This window comes from Toxorhynchites rutilus, chromosome 3, assembly GCF_029784135.1.
Source record: "Toxorhynchites rutilus septentrionalis strain SRP chromosome 3, ASM2978413v1, whole genome shotgun sequence".
NCBI classification, from domain to species: domain Eukaryota; kingdom Metazoa; phylum Arthropoda; class Insecta; order Diptera; family Culicidae; genus Toxorhynchites; species Toxorhynchites rutilus.
The window spans coordinates 93874412-93897021 of record NC_073746.1 but is presented as its reverse complement, the minus strand read 5'-3'; the positions used below and the strand labels follow the sequence as shown (position 1 = coordinate 93897021).

The 22610-nt window shown below is 43.4% G+C and overlaps 2 protein-coding genes across 3 annotated transcripts; one reads left to right on the top strand and one right to left on the bottom strand.

Annotated features, from left to right (window-relative positions):
* The first annotated feature begins 1946 nt into the window (after positions 1-1946).
* On the top strand, positions 1947-5273 carry LOC129778594 (general transcription factor IIH subunit 3). 2 transcript variants are annotated; one of them, XM_055785585.1, is made up of 6 exons: positions 1947-2043; positions 2103-2283; positions 2352-2793; positions 2862-3034; positions 3105-3185; positions 5255-5273. In XM_055785585.1, exons 1-5 carry the CDS (start codon positions 2037-2039, stop codon positions 3166-3168), a joined length of 867 nt encoding a protein of 288 aa, XP_055641560.1. In that variant the 5' UTR covers positions 1947-2036; the 3' UTR covers positions 3169-3185; positions 5255-5273. The 2 variants fall into 2 exon arrangements, with proteins under 2 accessions (XP_055641560.1, XP_055641559.1); XM_055785584.1 differs by lacking the exon at positions 5255-5273 and having other exon boundaries at positions 3105-3254.
* Positions 3165-21390, bottom strand: LOC129778593 (5-methylcytosine rRNA methyltransferase NSUN4). Its single transcript, XM_055785583.1, has 3 exons — positions 21255-21390; positions 19927-21200; positions 3165-3385 (listed from the first exon to the last, which is right to left on the bottom strand). The coding sequence occupies exons 1-3, from the start codon at positions 21327-21329 to the stop codon at positions 3238-3240; spliced, it is 1497 nt and encodes a 498-aa protein (XP_055641558.1). The 5' UTR covers positions 21330-21390; the 3' UTR covers positions 3165-3237.
* Between the last annotated feature and the right edge of the window lie 1220 nt (positions 21391-22610).

The window sequence follows — 22610 nt, the reverse complement described above, 5'->3', positions numbered from 1 at the left end:
AAATAAACTGATAATCACATTCAAGAACCAAAGGAATCAATTCCACATTCTTCCTTTTGTATTCAACAATAACTTCAACTTCTCCAGAAACCTTTAACCTGGAACCGGTAATAACAACTAATTGTTTCGAACTTTTCGCTAAGGGAATGTTGAATTTTGAAACAAACAAATTTTTACTCATCACTGATACAGAAGAGCCACTATCAATCTCCTTCTTTACAAGATCATTTGCAATAGATACATTTAACAAGCAGGAACCACTAATCTTATTTATAGAAGAAACATTCATGCACTCCAAGTCAAAATATAAAAGTCGGTCAAAATAAGCTGCTTCCTCTAAAATGCTCTAATGTCTGTTTTGAACTTCTCTTATTTGTCTAGAAATCAAATGGTACAACTCACCAAACCAACTGCCACACTCACCCGATGCCAAAAACGAGCATCAACCAAAATTTCCTCCGCGATGTCAATGGCAAATTGTTCACGAGCGCTTCCAAACTCACAAGAAAAACAAAACCCACTTTTAATAATTTAAACAATGAAAACTTTTTTTTTCTTCTTTCTAAAAGAACAAAATGTTTAGTTGTGTTAATTGTATTCATTTGCTAGAAATACGTCCGCTAAAAGCAAATGGTGCATTGGTTTACAAAAGCATTTGTCACCACTGAACAATGGTCGCACAATACCTTACCAAAAATTTGTTTGGCTCACAATTCTTTGTAAACTTTTACCGTGTTTATTTTCCCGGATAGAACTGGTCACCAAACTGCCACTGCTTCTTCCAAATGGTTGCTGATCGTTTCTTGTTTATCCTCGTCGCCACTACCCAGCAAACATTAAATCGTATAATTTTGCACGTGCCAAGTCTTACAAGAAATCCGAATAAATCATAATCGCATATAATATCAATCAAAGTATGTATCGTGTATATTTGAAATCGCATAAAATGTAAAAACTTCCTTTTGTATACATTTAATGCGACATGCTGAGGCACCACTCAGCGTCGCATTGGAGGTGATTCTGACCTGTAATCGGACATTGGGGATGAGAGTGGTACAGTGTCAACGTCTGGTGGCGACATTCAATGTGGGGCTATAATTTGGGCACCGAACTCGAAGTTTACAATAATGTCCAATTAGATGTTAGAATGTCCAATTAAACATGTCGCAATACAGGTCTATCCAATTAGCAAAATGTCGCATTCAATGTAAATTACTGTGGATTCGACCGACTCAGTAGGAGTTGATACTCTGTAAGGAGTACCGGTTGGACATCCATAATTCTTTCATATCGTTGATTTTTTTCATTGAAATCTGTATTCCAAAAGTAACGCACATAACCTGAGAGCGATCGATTTATTTACTTTGAGAGGATCATTCATTCCACCGGGTTGAAAATACCACCACAGCCTGTTGGTTTTGCAGTATTCAAAATATTTGAATATGTGTTATTAGGTGCGAGTTCCGTTCCAGCTTCAACTCTATATGTATAAACCATTTTATTTCTTCACGGGCCGGTACATTGGCTTTATCTCTGGAGGAGGGTTTCTAGCAGCGATGATCTTCTTCAATGAAATGAAGGAATTTTTGAAATACTCTTCTATGAGGTGGCCCGGGAAGTTCATACCGCCACTGATGACAATTAAATCGAGATGAGCGCAAGCACTGCGACTTTTTGGATAGTATAGAAATTGTATAAATCAACCCCTACTTCTTTTGATGATATTTTCGGCCAACAGTTTGAATTTCATAGAATAAATATCCCTCAAAAACCTACATACGCCATCATACTGAAATGTCTTCACATATTTCATAATGTCTTCAAAATGTCTGCAATATCAAATGCCTTCACAGTAGGTCAAATGTCTTCAAAATGAATGTATGTCGTCAAACTTGGCATCCCTGTATTCGCATGACCCAAAGTGTACCTATACTGGTTTTGATTATGAATATTCTTCCAACCTTCCAATTCGAATATCTTGATTAAAACGATGTTTTGACGTTTATATCAACCAAACTGCAAATAAACAAATCGTGATGGATGGTAATGTTTTTCGATTTAGCATTACCGGCTTTATTTTCATTCTCCTCTTTGAATTACAGAAAATAAGGACGCCAGCTTACTGGTGATCGTCTTGGACACGAATCCTTCCCAGCTCATTATCCGGAAAAATCCCCACCATCTCACCCAATGCCTCGATTCGATAGTTGCCTTCGCCAATGCGCACCTGATGCAAAAGGCACAAAACAAATTAGCGGTTCTGGCTTGTCATCATCATGCAACGTAATCTGGATTCTTTCTTCAAAATGCTAGTGTTTCAGCCGGTAACTTGTTTTGCTATTTTTTTCCAGAGAATTTTTGTACCCTACACCTGGTAAACCACTGGACATCCGGCAGGTCGATGGACAATACGAAGCGTTCACACTGGTGGAGAAAACCATCAAGCAGAAATTGGCAAAAGTGATCGAAGAAGCGCCCCGGTTGATGGCCCCTACTGAGTCCCTCCTAGCTGGCAGTATGGCCATGGCACTGTGCTACATCGCGAGAATAAACCGCAACAAACCGGCGGGAGTGAAGCTAAACTCACGCATACTGGTGGTTACGGGGAGCAATGAGTGCGCCTCCCAATATATGACCTACATGAATGTGTTTTTTACCGCCCAGAAGCAGAACGTTACGTTGGATGTGTGTGCGTTGGATAAAGCACTGAGTTTGCTCCAGCAAGGGTGTGACATCACTGGTGGACAGTATCTAAAGTTACCACAGCTGGATGGATTTCTGCAGTACTTGCTGGTAACGTTCGAGTGCAAGAGACTCGATTTGATATCCGATTTGTTCTTAATGGCTTTTTTTGTTTATAGTGGGTCTTCCTGCCGGATCCTCAGATACGTTGCAAGCTTGTTCTGCCACCGCCGGTGAAGGTGGACTATCGAGCAGCCTGCTTCTGTCATCGAGAGCTGATTGATATCGGATACGTGTGCTCCGTGTGCCTGTCGATATTCTGCAAGTTCAGTCCCATTTGTACCACGTGCCAGTAAGTATTCTCTGCACCTTGAATTCGGGATTGCAATTCGATAGAAATAACGTTCGCTTTGCTTTTCCAGCACCGTTTTTAAGGCGCCTGCTCCGATTGCTGCCAAACCCAAGAAGAAAAAACTGAAGACTTGATCGAACTCTATTTCCGAGTAAACTATTTCTTATTTTCTTATTCTTAAGCATTAATGAAGTTTACAAAAATTATTGTATATTTCGCACCAGTTTGCAAAAATACATGGGTCCGAAATTCGCAGGCAGAAATGGAAGCACCAGTTGTCCGTACTTCAACGTGTTGGGATGAGCAAATTTGTAAACGTCTGAGAATGGTTGCATAACTGAATTCAACTCTCTGTAAAATACAAAACATTGATTATTCATATTCAGCCATGCCATGCCAAACCGATAAAGTGGTTCTCAGATTTTCGTCAATAGTGGTAATTTTATTCTTTATTGCAAAACATTAGACCCGTATTTTTTTTTGTGTGCCCATTTTCATTTTAGGGTGATTCGAAAAATATTTTGACGTAGGACTACGTCTAATCGTTCAATATAGGGTCCCATTTCAATACTTCGGTGTGAAAAAGTGTTCAGTTTTTGAACGCTAATACCTCCTCAGTTAATGAATGGATTTTGGTTCCAAATACACCCATTGATAGGACGTATCCTCAGCAATTATTTTTATGCTACAAATGACGAGTTTTCAGCTCATCTTCTTCTTCTTGGATGGCATTAACGTTCCCAGTGGAACTTTTGCCTTCTCAACGTGAGTATTACTTGCGTCATTTTTATTAGTACTACTTAGTTCAGATTTCTATGCCGACACGCCCTGAATGTATTCTGGAGTGGCAAGTTCCAGAATACGCGTGACTACAGTGCAAGTAGGACGAAATTTCTTTGACGAAAAATCTCCCGGCCAGAACGGGAATCGAACCCTAACCCCCGGCATGATAACGTGGGTCGCTAACCACTCGGCCATGGGAGCACATTTCAGCTCACATAAAGGTCAAATTGATGAAAAATTGGAAGAAAGAATTCTATCATCGGACGCCAAGAAGGAAAGACGCTATCTTGAAATTGATTTTCAATATAAGAGATATCGCTGCATTTGCCGGGGATGTATGCGGTGCGATACCGCAAGAGTGAGAGACAGGAGTTTCAATGGGATGTGGAGCAGGAGACCCTATCGAAGTGTTTAAAAAGCGTTAGAAGCGTCGCGCCGGGTGAAGGAGTGGCTAATCGCGCTCGATTTAATAGAATGCTGGAGTTTTTAAACAGTTTAAACGGTCTCTACAACATTTGCACGACAAATTTTGATTTTTTCGTATTTGCATCTAAACGTTTGAGTGTTTGTTGAGTGTGCTGAGTTTTATTTTATTCTTTGATTTTTTCTGTAATTTTGTGCATGAAAAGTTGGTCATTCTGTGCTCCATGATCTTCGAATAATGGATACCCCTTGGTGTAGTCCTACGTCTCTCCGGTAATGTCCCCGACATTACCCGCCCGTCTTTTTTTTCACTTTTTCCCAAAAATGACTTTTTTTTAAATTCATAGCTTTTGAACTACTGAACCGATTTAGATGATCGATATATCTAATTGAATTCAATAAGCTAGCCTTTCATAAAAAAAATATTGAACCTGCAGAAAAAATGGATTTCATTTTTTAATTATTGATTGTAGTGGTTTTTCATCGTTTTCTTGACTTTCGACTAGAGGGCGCTATATTTTTTTATATTTTTTCTCAAAAGCTGAGGATTATTGCAACACGTGCATTTTTAACGAGTAAATGTAGTCGCTATTCGGCTTACGAATTATGGTGCTGCTTGATATATATGTTTGTTAATTTCTCCTTGTAGACTGAATCAATAATTAGTGCGATAGAAAATGACTAGATTGATGGTATTTATCAAAAAAGTTATAGGAGGTTGTGTCCAAGATACGACCGCATTGTTGACGTAGAACTACGCTGTTATTTTATATAAGTCGCTTGTTTATACCTTACCCTTATCTGAAAATCAATAATTTTGCGAAACAGTGTGAAGAAAATGATCGTTTTCGCACACTTCCCATCAAGTAATATCAACCAAACTCTAATCGATTACTCACAACGTATTAAACTTGGGGGTCTCCGTAGCCACAATGGTTGCGCGTTCGCTTAGTAAGCGATCGATCGTTAGTTCAAAACTCAGGGCCCTCATTGACAATCTTTGTGTTGTTACAGAATAATTACGTCCACGCATCGATCATCAGCGATGGAGAAGATCGATCCACGGCCGAAATAAGATCGATTCATCCATACAACTGCTCTGCTCTGCAAGACACATCGGGCTGCTATTCTATTAATAACTCAACAATGATCATATCAACTGTCTCCGCTGTCTGGTGGTCTAACTGGATAATGGAAGAACAGAAAGAATACTCTTACGCCTAAATGGCTACTGGGTAAATGTACCATAAGCAATGGTATAGAAGGAATTATCTTACGCCGAAAAAAATGGCAACTGTGTAATGTGCTAATTATAGATATGATGTGACCATGTGACATGTACACGATTCAAATTCGGCTCTGTTACAGCTAATATGCTAATGAGCCTGGAATAAACAAATGGGATAAAAAAGGTATTAAATTTTCATCTCCCGTCGCACTGTATAGTGAAAAGCGTCGGAAAACTCGAACGAATGCTCTGAAAGTTAAATTTTCAATTTTCCGCAATGGTTTTGTTTGTATTGGTGAAAGCATCGTACACTGATGCCAGACAACACCATCGAAACAGCTATAAAAACCACTCAATAAAATGTTATTCCTGAGTCATAGCGTTTCATGTCATGAAAATCAATAAAATAAATTTGTGTTGATATCGATACAATTATTATTTTTACGTTCAATGGGTCTATAATGTAAGTTTGAGCAACATTAACATTGGTTAAGAAAATTGTATTGCAGAGCTCGAAACACTGCCACGACTGCCTACTTACTTTGTAAGCATACTTACAAAAATAGTGAACAATCAAAATGCCTCGGCCAACGAAAAGAAGGGTTAAGGCTCTCCAACGTGAAATGTGAAAACAATACGACTAACGAAGGAAAATATTAAGGAATTATCAACATCGAGTTACTGTGCGGAAGAACTTGTGTTTATTCGATAGTTCGAGAGCGGAGGCTCTGGTTGGATGGTGCACCGTTTCACTGGGAGAAACGAGCCTTGGACGCTATAACTTGCAAATTTCTCAGCGGAAACACTCTTGAGAATCAGCTTGAGCACAAAGAATAACACTATGCGACAGGTTTACAGCATAAAAACATCCGATGTTCTTTATTTCACGTTGCGACCGGATTCTGAATCGATTACTTACATATTATGGAGGAAAAACACGTTTGAACACGTTTGGTTTGTATCTTGCATCTGCCGGTTTTGCTTCTCTCTTAGCTCTATTTGTTGCACACTCTTTGACGGATGGAAAAATACTGCCCTGCTTCTCGCTGCTGGTCCTCTATGCTCGCTGACAGGAAATCACAAAGGGTGGAGGGGATGAATTTGCGACGCAATATTCCTCTCTTCTCTTCAGGGACATACCAAAAAAGCCCCTAATCGCATGTGTTATAAATTTATTCATGTTACGCTCGCGTATAATCAGAATCTTACTTCATATTTACTTCATTATATTTGCAATTCGGAAAATTCATCGGAACACATCGTTCTTACATTTTACTTCAGTGTTGAATCCTTATTTTGACGTAGGACTACGTCTTTCATTTCTATACCGGGGTGTAAAACCAAAGTTTCGAGAACGAAAGCGTTACGCTGGAGACCGAGATTTTGAGCGTTAATAGCTCTTAAACAACTGAACGAAATGGTATGATAAACACTTCATTTGAAAGATAAAATGTCTACGCGTCATATACTTGTTACTTTTTCATCCAAAAACTTGTTTCAATAGTCTTAAAATTGCTTTCAAAACAGGCTATTGAAATCAAAAATCGGTATATAAGCGAGCGCCGCTCGTAAACCCACTCAGTTATGATTGAACAGCGATTGGAGCATGTTGTCGCTGTTGTTGTGAAGCTAATTTCGTTTATCATGAAAGCGCTGATGAACGGTGTCACCAAGAGCCTGTTTGTGCACCTAAGGCCAAAAGGGAATCCATCAGGAGGAGAGTGATGCCACGGTTCCGCTTGAAACATCGGAGCAGCCGCCACACACATACACGCGCGGAATTCTCGTTGCTATCATCGTTGCTGAAAAATAATCTGCCAGTTCCCCTGGGAATTGAAAAATACATTCATGCGAAATAGTTTATTTTAATGTTTTCTATCCATATAACACTGCAACCAAATACATTTGGTTTTGTTATTTTTCAATCAATCGCAATTAACAGGAAAGCTTCTGAATATTGTTTTCCCCATCAGTGGAAATTTTCGTATCCAATATTGGATGCATAACATGAAAAACGGAAAATGTTTCACATCGCGAAAATCAAGTCATTTTCGAGCGATTATTTTCTTTCTACTCATATAATGCTTCGACCAAATACATTTCGTTTTGGATTTTTTCAATCAAGTGCGATCAACGTAAGACCACGTCTTTCGGCAATTTATTAGAGGTGCAATGAATCTTTAGGAATTCCCGCTCTGCGCACTGACAAACAATGTTTACTTAACAATTTCTCAAACTAGAAATGGGTGTTGTGAGAACGGATTAGCGAACGCGAAAACGACAAACGGGAGAAAGATACGTTTGGAGGTTGAAGGAAATTGGCAGAAAACTTCTTCATTCTATCATTCAAATAATGTGATTCATACCACATCGTTTTGCCAGAAAGAGATTATTAATGCTCAAAGGAGGAATCGAGTCCTCCGAGGAAATTACCCAGCGCAAATTAGAGTCGACTATCGATTGCGGCATTCGTACACAAATAATTTTATAATGCAGTTTCACCAAAGTGATTTCTTCGGATATATTCACTACATCATGTCATGTATTTCATATTCTTCATTAAGAAATCCATATCCATGGCACCTATCGGTAACGACTTATTATCGAAACCACGATTTTCGCTAAATGCTCCTTTCAGTTCGGCCTGTAAAAAACTTTTCTGTACTCTAATCCATCAAATTTGGAGCCCTGAAAAGGGCCGTTGATTATATGCTAAGCTAATATAGCACGCTCTCCTCGGATACGATGGGCCAGCTGGATGTCCTTGGGCATGATGTGACGCGTTTTGCATGGATAGCACACAAATTGGTATCTTCGAATAAGCCTCCTGCAGCGTCATAACCGCGGAACTTTGGAAGCGCAAGTCGGTTTTGAAGTCTTGAGCAATTCCACGAACCAAATGCTGCAAAGGTAGCTTGCGGATCAGCAATTCGGTCGATATCTGATAGCGACGAATTTCATGCGAAGTTCCCGGTCGATAGCGATGTGGCTTCTTCACGCTTCCTGCTACTGGTGCGCTTATCCGAGCTGACTTCGTGTGCCTTACCACCGAATGACTAACGAGCTGTCTGCGAAAGACTAACGAGCTCGAGTCCTCACGGTGCGAGAGTAGAGTAAGAAATGAACGAAAGCAAAGGAAGCGTCATTTTATAAACCATAAAAGTATAGAATCTAAATCCCACCCTTATTATATTCGTGAGTATACAGTAAGCTTATACAATAAAGAGGGTGGGGTTTACATTCGATTCTTTTATGTTTTATAAAACGACACTTCCCTTGCTATCGTTCATTTCCCAACCAGGCCAGCGCAAGAAGCCGAAACAAGTAAACATCGATATGAACGACTTTCCCGAACTGCCTCCTCTTCGATCGAGACCAGTGCCTAACCTCGCTCCGTTACCACTACCGAGTCAACAGAAGATACGCAACCCACACCCTCCATCTGATCTCCTTCCTGGGTTCAGGCCAAATCAGCCGTCCGTCGGCATTAGCCAGGGGCCTCCGGAAGAAAACCAGAATTGCTGTTCGTCACATCCTCCAATGGATGCCCTCACGCAAAACATCACCCAGCTGGCGACTATCATTGTTGAGTTAAAAAAGATGATGATGCAGATGATGCAGTTTTTCACAAATCTTAACATTCACTCTCCAACTGCTTAATTGGAATGCCCGCTCTCTGGCGGCGAAGAAGCTGGAAATCAATGAATTTCTACAAACGAACCGAATAGACATCGCGTTTCTAACGGAAACTCACCTCAAGCCTACAATCAACTTTAGCCTATCACATCATGCCGTCTATCGACTCGATCGAGTTGGGGCGGCGAAAGGTGGCGTTGCCATCGCTATCCGGAAAGGACTCAAATTTAAAACGCTACCCGACTTCCGTCTGTCGATCATCGAAGCCGTTGGCGTAGAGTTCCAAACTGCTGATGGGCCCATCACTGCCATTGCTGTATATTGTCCAATCCAGTGTAAGAACTCAGATGGTAGCTCTGTCAGTTTCAAGAACGACATCCAGCGGTTGACTCGTCGAAGCGGGAAATTCATAATCACCGGTGACATAAACGCCCGTCACACAACGTGGGGAAACATCCGTGGTAACAAAAACGGTGCGGTGCTTGCCGATGACCTACAAGCGGGACACTATGTGGTCCTCCATCCGGACACTCCAACCTTCTATTCACCGGCCGGAGTTGGCTCCACACTCGACATCTGCCTTACCAACATCCCTAATGGCTGTTCCAAGCCAGTTGTGATCACCGATCTGTCATCTGACCACCTGCCGGTAGTCTTCGAGCTAGAACAAAACATCGATCAACGACAGCAACATCATAGGAGAAATTATCATCGTGCGAATTGGTCCCAACTCCAGCGGTATGTTGAGGAACGTATTGACGAAAATGCCCGTTTGGATGCGGAAGAGCACATCGATCGGATGCTGCAAGCACTGTCGGACGACATCGGCGACGCGGTAAATCGGTTCATCCCTTCGACTATGGTGACGAATAAGTTTACACCCCTGGATCCAGAAACTAGAAGAATAGTGTCTCTCAGAAATTGTGTCAGGCGTCAATATCAGAGAACCGGAAATCCAACTAGGAAAGTGCTATACAAACATTTGAACAAAATTATTGCTGCTAGAGTACAAAAACTTAGAAACATACGATTTAACAACGAACTCGGAAGTTTGCCTAAATATTCTAGGCCCTTCTGGCGTATGGCTAAAGTGTTGAAAAATAAACCGAAACCAGTGCCTCCTCTTAAAATGAATAATAAAATCTACCTTACATCTACTGAAAAGGCAAATGCCATAGCGCAGCAGTTTAGGGCTGCACACGATCTGGGTCGGAGCATTGTTAGTCCGATGGAGGTATCGGTTGCACAATGCGTTCATCGGCTTGACGGTGTACCGATCGAGCTTGTGGAGGATCAACGAGTCACAGCGTATGAGATAAATCAAGCCATCAAATACTCCCGCAATATGAAAGCCCCCGGATTCGACGGCCACTTCAACATTGTGTTGAAAAACCTCGGACCCAAGTCATACGCTCTGCTGGCAAGCACCTTCAACCGTTGTCTGGAACTCGGGTATTTTCCACCTACCTGGAAGACGTCCAAGGTTGTGCCGATCCTGAAGCCAGGTAAGGATCCTACGAGCCCGTCAAGCTACCGCCCGATCAGCCTACTCTCTTCCATCAGCAAACTGTTTGAGAGAATATTGTACACAAGACTTCTCCGACACACAGAGGAAAACAACATCCTGCTCGAAGAGCAATTCGGGTTTCGTCGAGGTCACTCCACAGTGCACCAACTTCAGAGGGTAACCAACTTGGTCAAGCGATCGAAGGAACTCTCCAAAACCACCATCATGGCCCTGATGGACATCGAGAAGGCATTCGATAATGTCTGGCATGACGGACTGATATTTAAGCTTCAGAGTTTCAACTTCCCAGTTTACCTGGTGAAAACCATCCAGAAATATCTTCATGGTAGAACATCCAAAGTATACATTGCTGGTGCCCTCTCGGAGCCGTACCCGGTCGCAGCTGGTGTCCCACAGGGGAGTATACTGGGTCCGTTACTGTATAACCTGTACACTTCGGACATTCCTCCTCTACCCGGTGGAGGCAAACTGTCGCTGTTTGCCGATGATTCGGCAATTCACTACAACGGACGTATCATCAATGCCCTCGTAGCTAAGCTCCAAATCGGGCTGAACGCTTACGTTGAATATCTCAACACCTGGAAGATTCGGGTAAACGCGGCTAAAACCCAAGCGATTATTTTCCCACACCGTAACACGAAGCGACTTAAGCCTACATCGAGAGTGAAAGTACTGAACAGCGAGATAGAGTGGTCATCCGAGGTTCGCTACCTTGGTGTGATCCTAGATAGCAAACTCATCTTCCGTTCGCACGTAAATGATCGCGTTAACAAAGCCATCACCATGCTTCGTAACCTCTACCCGATCATCGCCAGGCGGGCTAAAACATGTACTGAGAACAAACTGGCAGTATTCAAACAAGTGGTGTCGCCGATGCTAGAGTACAGCTCTCCGGTCTGGAGTGGATGCGCAAGGTCTCACCTGAATAAGCTTCAGGTAGTTCAGAACCGCTTCCTGAAACTAATACTCAATCTTCCGTGGCACACGAGAACCACTGACGTCCACCGGCTAGCTTGCTTCGACTCAATAGGAACTAGAATCGAGCAGTTCGAACAACGGCACATGGCCAGAACCCGACAGTCGGAATGGCAAAAAATCAGGGACCTTTATCCCTAAATGTTGTAAATTTGTGTATATAGTAGTTTAAGTGTGTATATAGTAGGTTAAGTAAGTTTAAATCAAACCAAAATAGTTCAGTAACAACTGACAAAATGGTACAACAACCATCTAGGAAAAATTTGATTTTATATAAATTAATTATATCAGTAACAGCTGGACTAAAGATTGAATCACCATGTGGAATCTCTTATATTGTAAACTAATTGTAAATCAAAAATTAAATTAATAAAATTAAATATATAATGAAAAAAAAAAAAAAAAAAAAAAAAAAATATGGGTTCTCAAATGGGGATCAACACTAGGGTAGGAGCCTACCTGTTGGTCTCAAATGTTCCTATCTCACGCCTCCACGAAGATCATATGACGACATTTTTAGATCGGGCGTGAACTGGAAACACACACCTGGTCTTGGCTCCGAGAACGGGTGTCGAAAGTGGCTAAGTGAGGGGGTGCGAGCGAGTCAGAGCGCTATATCTCTCCCGGGGAAGGCCTCCCGGGTCATGGAGGCCTTGCCAACCCGCTGTCTCCCGGGCAAAGGAGATACACCCAGAAAATGGAGCTACGTTCACGAAGAATACTCAGAATGCGATCGCCCGAGGAGGGTCCCCGAACTGGAGCTGGTCCTGGAACGGGCGTAAGAGCGAGCGGCCAGCGGCTGGAGGGCGATGTGCAAGAGCGGGCCACCAGCCGGGTTCAACCCGAAGAGCTACCGCCACACGGAAACAGCAGCCATCGACATCACCAACGAAACGCTGCGCCTACGAGGCGTGTTGCGACTGTCAGACGACAGTCGTCCACACTTGTGGGTACTACTAGGCGACGGATCATGTGGACACATGAAATGAATGAATTCGTGATCCGCGCCTATTACATCTGCACTGCTTTGGAGACGGACATGAGCGGTCGCCCTCGAATACTCGCAATGTTCGAGGAAGCGTATCCAGAGTTCGTCGGGAGGCTTGACCAAAACGCGATGAACGCGAGGCGTAGAGCGATTGTACGCAACAATATGCTCTCCCAAACGCAAGTCGACGAGATCAAGCAGCAGGTGCAGAGAGAACTAAGCTCCAGAACAAGCAGAGCAAGCGATGTGTCGAGACGAAGTTCAGTACGGCTGAGCAATTCACTCGCGAGTGGGGCACGCGAATCAGCACCAGTGGAGGCCACAGTACAACAACCCCCTGAGCCGGAAGACCCACAGCCAGATCAACAACTACTACGCGATCTGGTCTTCCATTACGACGAGGCGATCTCACAGTTCCGCGACACGGACCCTTTGTCGCGCCCCAGGATCCCGAAGTTGCAGCATTCCCGCAGGCTGACAAGTGCAGTAAAGCTCATGAACGAGCACGTTCTTCCGCTGCACTTGGTTGATGCTGAGAACATGGAGGAGCTGCAACTGAAAGTTTACTGTGCTGCTGTGGCGACCGCCAAAAGTTTAGGATACCGTATTAGGCCAAGAGGCGGACTGCTCCAACATCTCCGTGAAAGGCGTGAGCCTCCATGGCGAAGGAGATTGGAGCAACGGATCCTAAACAAGCGCGCCGCAATTGGAAGACTGATGGCGTACAAAAGAGGCAGCAGATCGGCGAAATTATGTCGCCAAGTTGCTGTGATCGTGCGGCCTACTGAACTTCGCCAGCTGGGAGCTCACCAGCTGACGGAAAAACTCGACACACTGGTACAGCAATTGAGCGTCCTAACTAAACGGCTGAAACGTTCCTCTGACTCTGCAAAGCGCCAGGAACAAAATCGGATGTTCAGAGATAACGAAAAAGCGTTCTACGACCACATTAGCGACGAGAAGCCCGACTACCGCGAAGGTTTGCCAGATATTAGCGATGTGACGAACTTCTGGGCTGGTATTTGGGAGACCCCAGTAGAACATCGCGACGGGCAAATGTGGTTAAGACGGGAGGAGGAGAGTTGTGGTGAAATTGGAGAGATGCCAGCTATCATCGTCGGAGAGAACGATGTCCGCGAAGCCTCGCGGTACCTGAGGAACTGGGCAGCACCGGGCCCCGATGGTGTCCAGAACTTTTGGCACAAGAAGCTGACCGTCGCACATCCAAAGACAGCTGAGTGCTTCAACAAGGTGCTACGTGACCCACACAACCTTCCTGAATTCGCCACCCGTGGCGTCACCTACCTCCTCCCGAAAGACAGCAACACATTGAACCCATCAAAGTACAGACCGATAACGTGCCTATCGAGTCTGTACAAAATACTGAGCAGCATAATTACCGCCAAAGTTTCTGCTCACTGCGAACAGCATCACATCATCGCAGAAGAGCAGAAAGGATGCAGGAAAAATACGCATGGCTGCAAAGACCAGGCCATCATCGATGCAGCCATAGTCGGCCAGGCGGTATATAACCAGCGGAACCTAAGTATGGCCTACATCGATTACAGGAAGGCTTATGACTCCATACCTCACTCGTTTCTCGTCCGGGTATTGGAGCTCTACAAAATTGATCCCGTCGTCGTTAGGTTCCTGCAGCATGCGATGAGGCAGTGGAGTACGTCTCTGCACCTCAGTGATGGGGAAAATGTGTTGCAGTCTAGAACGCTGCAGATAAAGAGGGGGATATTCCAAGGCGACTCTTTCAGCCCGCTTTGGTTTTGTCTGGCACTGAACCCCCTCAGTAGGACGCTCAATAGAAACGGTCATGGCTATAAAATAAGGTATGGCGACGGCGCCCACGAAGAAGTGACCCATACCTTTTACATGGACGATCTCAAGGTCTACGCTGATTCACGTCAGCGTCTAGGTGTAGCTATCCGGGTTGTCGAAGACATAAGCAGGGACATCTGTATGGAGTTCGGCCTCGACAAGTGTCGCTGTGTCCACCTGCTGAAAGGACAACTTACCGAATCCGGAGGCTACGAGGTCTATGACGGCGAGTTTATAAGAGACATGGTTCGTGGCGAATCCTATAAATATCTTGGATTCCGACAGCTCACCGGGATTCGCCACTCCGACATCAAGACGGAGCTGCGAGACAAGTTCTTGAGTCGAGTGAACTGTGTCCTGAGGACTTTCCTCAACGCGGGGAACAAGGTACGCGCGATCAACACATTCGCGGTTCCCCTGCTGACCTTCAGTTTTGGTGTAGTCAAATGGAGCAAAACTAACCTAGAGGACCTTGAGAGGAGGATGAGGAAAGCATTCAAAGAGGCCGGAATGCACCATCCTCAATCGGCACTGGAGAGAGTTTCACTACCACGCAAAGAAGGGGGACTTGGAATCGTCGACATTTCTGCACTGTGTGTTGCCCAGGTACGACAACTGCGCGAGTACTTCGCAGAACGCGCCAACCAAAACGCGCTATACCGGGCTGTCTGCGCCGCCGACAGAGGATACAGCGCTCTGCACTTGGCGCAAGCGGAGTACCAACTCAACTGCAATCTGCAGACAGTGGAGGAGAAGATTGCAGCTTGGAAGCAGAAGGCAGTGCATGGTGCCCACCCCCATCAACTGGACCGGCCACACGTCGACAAGGCCGCATCTAATCTGTGGCTAACGCGTGGTGAACTCTCTTCAGTAGTAGAAGCCGACATGATAGCCATCCAGGACAGGATAATGCCGACGAGAAACTGCAGGCGGTACGTCTGGCATCAAGACGTTGATGACATTTGCCGGATGTGCCATCAACCAGGTGAAAACATAGAGCACATTATGGGAGGCTGTCCCGTTTTGGCCAACGCAGCCTACACCGAGCGCCACAACAACGTGGCCCGTATTGTTCATCGACAACTGGCGCTCCAATGTGCTCTACTGGAAGACAACGTACCAAACTACCGGTACCTGCCTGCACCTGTCCTGGAAAATGACCGTTTCAAGCTGTACTGGGATCGCACTGTTCTGACCGACCTCTCGATCCACCACAACCGCCCAGATATAATGGTTTACGACAAGAGCGACCGCAAAGTCACCATCATCGATGTCGCTATTCCACTGAACCAGAATCTGGAGGAGACCCACGGTCGCAAAATCTGCAAGTACCGACCATTGGCCGTGGAGCTCAAGGAACTGTGGGGGCTAAGGGAGGTCTCAAGAATTGTTCCAGTCGTTCTCTCTGGAACTGGAATTATCCCGAAGACACTTCTGGAAGCGCTAAAGGTGTTGAACATCGAGAAGGAATTGGCCGGCATCCAAAAGTCGGTCATCCTTAGCACCTGCGCGATTGTCCGACAATTCCTCGGTCAGGACTAAAACAGCACGAGCATGCAGATACGTGCATTCCGCAGAGCCTAGTCCCCCTTTGGCATTCAGAAGCCCGGGGGCAGGTGAAAATTCTGGCTAGGTTCGCCTAGTTAAGAAGTGAGATAAGTCTGCCAAAAAAAAAATATATCGTTCATTTCTTACTCTACTCTCGCACCGTGAGGACTCGTTTCATCGGGACTAAGCAGACAGCTCGTTAGTCTTTCGGTGGTAAGGCACCACGAAAGCAGCTCGGATAAGCGCATCAGCCGCAGGAAGCGTGAAGAAGCCACATCGCTATCGACCGGGAACTTCGCATGAAATTCGTCGCTATCAGAAGTCGACCGAATTGCTGATCCGCAAGCTACCTTTGCAGCATTTGGTTCGTGGAATTGCTCAGGACTTCAAAACCGACTTGCGCTTCCAAAGTTCCGCGGTTATGACGCTGCAGGAGGCTTATTCGAAGATACCAATTTGTGTGCTATCCATGCAAAACGCGTCACATCATGCCCAAGGACATCCAGCTGGCCCATCGTATCCGAGGAGAGCGTGCTATATTAGCTTAGCATATAATCAACAGCTCTTTTCAGGGCTCCAAATTTGATGGATTAGAGTTCAGAAAAGTTTTTTACAGGCCGAACTGAAAGGAGCATTTAGCGAAAATCGTGGTTTCGATAATAATTCGTTACCGGTAGGTGCCATGGATATGGATTTGATAATGAAGAATATGAAATATATGACATGTTGTAGTGAATATATCCCCATATCGAAGAAATCACTTTGATGAAACTGTTTACCGTTTGTCGTTTTTAATTGTTGGGAAAGGGCATTATTTCTGCTGACTAAATTCCAAGAAAAAATCCATTCCTTCTTTAAGCGTGATTCATTCTGCTTCGGATCAACGGAACAGTATGATAATCATTTCATACAAAAGATAAAATGTCCAAGAGTTATATGATTGCTATTTATTGAGTCGAAAAATTGTTTCAATAGCTTAATGATAGCTTCGAAAACAGGTTATTGAAATCATTCGTATCCGTATGTAGTGCGCCCACTTGGAAACCCATTAATCTTATTGGAATGTGAGATGGGGAAGCTCATACTAACGTCTATGCATTATGCTGTACACTTCAATTAGAGCCCCCGCACACTACAGACCTTCCTTCAGCCGACAGTTTGGTCGGATCGGCTACTGGTGCAAACACCGACCCAACGGAATCGGTGTAATGTGCGCACATGCATACCTCTCCGTACTGATTAAGAAGCCGACCGAACTATCGGTCGACAAGTCAGTCTGCAGTCGGCGGGGGCTCTTAATTTCGTTTTTGCAGGCCGAACCGAAAAAATTTCAGTCGAGTTAACTCTTTTTTACAGTAATGCTTTTGAATCCGGACACTTTGCATTACATTCAATGTCATACCACAGCCATAACATTTTTTTCATGTTGAATTTATGCGATTAATAGTTGCTAATATAGTTACTGATAGTTTCTTGATAGTTACTTATCAATCGCATTAATTCAACATGCAGAAAATGTTGTGGCTGCGGTATGGTATTAAATGTAACGCAAAGTGTCCGGATTCAAATACATTACTGTATACTTACTTCGATGTTATTCGTTTCTCTCTCAGGGTAAGCAACGAATATAATAAGGGTGGGGTTTAGATTCTATACTTTTATGGTTTATAAAATGACGCTTCCTTTGCTTTCGTTCATTTCTTACTCTACTCTCGCACCGTGACGACTCGTTTGTTTGGGACCAAGCAGATAGCAGGTTAGTCTTTCAGTGGTAAGGCACACGAAAGCAGCTCGGATAAGCGCACCAGCCGCAGGATAGGTGAAGAAGCCACATCGCTATCGACCGGGAACTTTGCGTGAAATTCATCGCTATCGGAAGTCGACCGAATTGCTGATCCGCAAGCTACCTTTGCAGCTTTTGGATCGTGGAATTGCTCAGGACTTCAAAACCGACTTGCGCTTCCAAAGTTCCGCGGTTATGACGCTGCAGGAGGCTTATTCGAAGATACAAATTTGTGTGCAATCCACGCAAAACGCGTCACATCATGCCCAAGGACATTCAGCTGGCCCATCGAATCCAAGGAGAGGGAGAGGGGTTTGATTTCGTAATTTTTCAATCAAGTGTAATTAGCTGGAAAGCTTCTGAAGATTATTCTTTCCCATCAGTAGGATATTTTCGTATCCAATATTGGATGCATAACATGAAAAACGGAAAATGTTTCGTATCGCGAAAATTATATAATTTTCAATCGATTATTGCTCAGTCGCCGAAATTTTCATACTCAGAGAGTTCATTCTCCTCTAGTTTGCCTTCCAAATTGCCATCGTAAACCACACCTTCTCTCGATTCAATCACGCACAAAAACATACTGAAATGATATTCTGGTGGTGAAACCGATTCATTTTTCGTGAGGCGTCGTGCACAAATTACGTAACGCGATAAGGGGGGAGGGGGTAGATGTTGCGTTACTTTCTGTTTATTAGAGATAGGAAATTGCGTTACGAAAGGGGGGGGGAGAGGTGGTTCAAAATTCGGATTTTTAGCGTTACGTAATTTGTGCACGACGCCTGAGGACATCGACAAGACAACATCGTTACTGAACGAGCTGAACGGCGAGGGATCGAGGGATTCATTACCTGGCCTGACCTGACCTGAAATGCAATCAGTTTGTTTTAACTGTGAGGGAGCGCAGAAAAGCCGATGCTGATACTCTCGTGACGAAGAGAGTATCAGCATCGAAATACGGTTCCTCGGGAAGACATAGAAGCAGCCGCCACACACACACATACACGCGCGCAACTCTTTTCGTTTGCTGGTTATCGAGAGGAAACCTGGAAAAAAATGATCGTTGCTGAAAAATAATCTGCCAGTTCCCCTTGGAATTGAAAATTACATTCAAGCGAGTTTATTTTAATGTTTTCTATCCATATAATACTGCGACCACATACATTTGGTTTTGTGATTTGTTAATCAAGTGCAGTTAGCAGGAAAGCTTCTGAAGATTATTCTTCAGAACAAGGTTTTTTGTATCCAATATTGGATGCATAAAACCTTGAGTCTCCAACGTAACACTCTCGTTTTTGAAGTCACCCAAATATTTATTTATTCATTCATTCAGGATGGATTTAGATTCAACTTCAAACAAATGATCTCTAAATCAACGATAGTCCTACGTCACCCTTGCGGTTATACCATAGATATAACCCACTTCCTGTTTTTTTCAAATGGATTCTAAGACTCGTGTCAGTGAAGCGCCACACAGTCTGATAAGTGAATTGATCTATTTACGTGTGCTTTGCTCTTCTCTCACAAACAATATTACCCCATATATACACGTGGTTTTACTCATACTGCTACAATGGCTTCCTTCCACCTTCATCTTAACGAGCCGAATTCGTTAACTGTGCTGTGCCTTCCACCCAGTTAGCGGACAACCGCTGTAATTCAAAAGTTATGAATTTTCGAAAAAACGTGATTTTTGGATAAATAATTATTTTTCGGACCAACGATTAATTTTGAAAAATCATATCTCAAAAACGAAAAGAATGGCATCTCCGATATCGAGATATGTTATGTAAAACATTCAAGAAAAATATAAAATAAATATAGCGCCCTCTAGTCTAAAGCCATGAAAACAATAAAAAACGGTCACAATCAGTAATTACGATAATGAAATCCATCCTTTTTGCAAGTCCAATATTAATAAAAGGCTGGCCCATTGGCTTTAATTTGATATGTCAATCGTCTAAATTGGTTCAATGGTTCAAAAGCACTTTTAAAGAAAGTCATTTTTGGGAAAAAGTAGGAAAAGTTGATTTTTCGGACCACCCTAAAATGGAAATGATCACCCTGACGAAAAAATAAAAAAATACGGGTCTAATATTCTGCAATAAAGAACAAAACTACCTTTTTTCATGGAACTCTAAGAACCACTATATCGGAATTTACTCACTTTACAGTCACGGTCATCCCGGTATCGCTGAAAACGGAGCTTAGTGCCATATGTACAACACCATCATTCTGCACAGGGCTGAGACTGCAAGTCGAATAAACTAAAGTTCCGCCGGGTCTCAACAGTTTCAAACAGTTTGCCAAAATAGCGGCTTGTTCCTCCGGCTTCCGTAGACGCTCCTTAACTCTGCTAGTCTTGAAAATGTTGTTATCGTTCTCCGTAACCGAGTGCCTATCTGTGGTACACGGAACGTCCACCAGGATTCTATCATACATCTCATATTCCTGCAAATGGCGAGCATCTGCTTGTGTTATAAAACATCGTCTCTTTTTCCAATTCTCGCCAAAGTCGTAGAAATAACCATTCATTAACCGTTTTATGCGGTTCACGCGACTTTCCTGAAGATCATTGCACACTAGCGTTCCGGGGCGGAGGGTCTGCAGAAGCAGGAGAGACTTTCCGCCAGGAGCTGCACAGGCATCCAGGACACGATCTCCCGGCTGAACATCCAGAGCTAACGCAGGAAGAATTGAAGCGCCATCGAATAGAAAATGTGATAATACACCTGTCGAGCACTTGCGAGGTGGTCTAAAAGTGGAAACATTCCCCTTCTCGTAAGTGTAAACGTTCAAGTTCTCAGGAAAATCAAAGCTTTGCTCCATTTCTATCGACAGAGGAAAATCTGCCTGATTGCTGTAATATTTGTAATGGTCAGATTCCGGCACGTAATCCTCCATGCCCTTCAAACTTGTCGCAGGTATAAACTCATGCAGAGCAGATGTTCCTATGTTAGGATCTATCAAACGTTGGTAATCCATTTCCGTGTTCTCTTGAAGCGTTCGACTTAACGACTTCTTGAAGTCTACAACACTTTCATCGGACATTTTCTCATTATCCATCCGCTTATGTAATGCTGCCGCTTCATCGTCTTTATACAATCGCTCAACTTCCTGCGCTCGCTGGCTTTCCGCAAACGCTTCTACCCTTTGATCTATTTTGAATACTTTATTTCCCGAAGACATGTGCTCGGCATTCTCTGCCAGGTAACTCTTCTTTGCATTATAAATATCCCGCAAATTAATAGCTCCCTCTGCCTCTAGAAAAGCCACGGTTTCTTCGGAATCTCCAAACTGATTGACCAGTCCCATGTACTTGTGTTCGGTCAACAAAGCCACCCGGATGCTTTTCCATCGGTTTCCGAAAACCTGACCGTAGAAGTCATCGAAATTTTCTAGCGCCCGATCTTTGGAAAATTGTTTCTTCTGGGCTTGTGACTGAGAAAAAAGACCATAATAAGAAAATGAACAATTTAGAATTGTCTTGTTTACCCAATGAGTTTTGCTGTGCTTATTTCTGCCTAAAATTAACATTATTCGTTTAACCCGCAACATCTTGTTCGACATTCGGCTACCTTTCAATGTTATTTGTTTTTGTTTATCTTTTGTCCCAGATTTTTAGCTGAGACATTTTAGTACATATTCATATCCAGTGGTGCCAGGACAAACGTGATGATGGGATACAGTGCCGACCAAGATGGATCTATGGTACTAGGTGAGGCCGTTTCGTCACTAAGTTGGTTAGGGGAGCGGTATATGAAAACAGTACGGAAGAAAGCAGAAGGGGAATTATTTCCTTGAAGCGTGAAAGAGACAGACTGATCACGAGCAAGCTTGGGCACAAGCGTATTGTGTTTTGTTTACAAACAAAACACAGTAGACTTCCAAGATGACCAAGGCGCCTCTATATATACCAGGTGAAACAATCATATGAAATGCACTTTCAGCCATATTGGAATTGCTGTCGGTATTGTTTACAAACAGCATCAGAACGCTGCCGGCGGCTCTCTACAAACTGCTGCGACGCTTATTCGAACGATGCCTACTTTGTTCGGCTTTCGCGAATTTATGTAAAAAAGACGGGATGATTTTGTAGAATTTCATTCTCATCCAGTTCATCCGCTACTCTTGCATGTGAAAATGCAAAAATGACGTATCCTAGCAATAACAAAACAAACAACTCCCGCTCCACAAACCGTAATTCCCTTCTCATTGAAGTGATGATGTTGCTTCACCTGTTATACATTTATACAAGCGCCTTGGTGCCGGCCAAGGAGCAGGAATTGACAGGTGGTTCGTTTAGGACTTCTATATTTTTAAGGGGTGATCACGATATTTTTTTAATTGGGGGAGAGATTGGGTCATGAACGATTACTATTACTATTCAAGTTAGAAGTCAAACTTGAATGAGATCTGTTTTGTATTTACACGATTTTTTGAACTTCACGCCCACCCTGAGTACTCAGTATTCATCAATAAAAATACTGAACTGCCTGAGAGTGCTGCTCGGTCAAACATTCATATTTTTTCATATGATTGAACCTCTTTCCTGAAATGTATATTCTGAAGGTAACGCACATGAACTAGGATCAAATTTATTCCAATCGGTAATAAAGGGCCATTAAATCCGCCAGGATGAAGACACCCAATAACACAAAGAATGTTGGATTTTTTGTAGTATTAAAAATCACGACTTAAGTGCGGGTTGAATTGAGCTTTTGCTCTTGATGACAAAACTGTTTGGTTTGTTTTCGAGAACTCCCAAGGATTTCTGAATATTGAAACGAAAAACAAATTCTTCCATGAGTGTACGGGCCGTATCTCTGGAGATCTATATTTGCAATAATG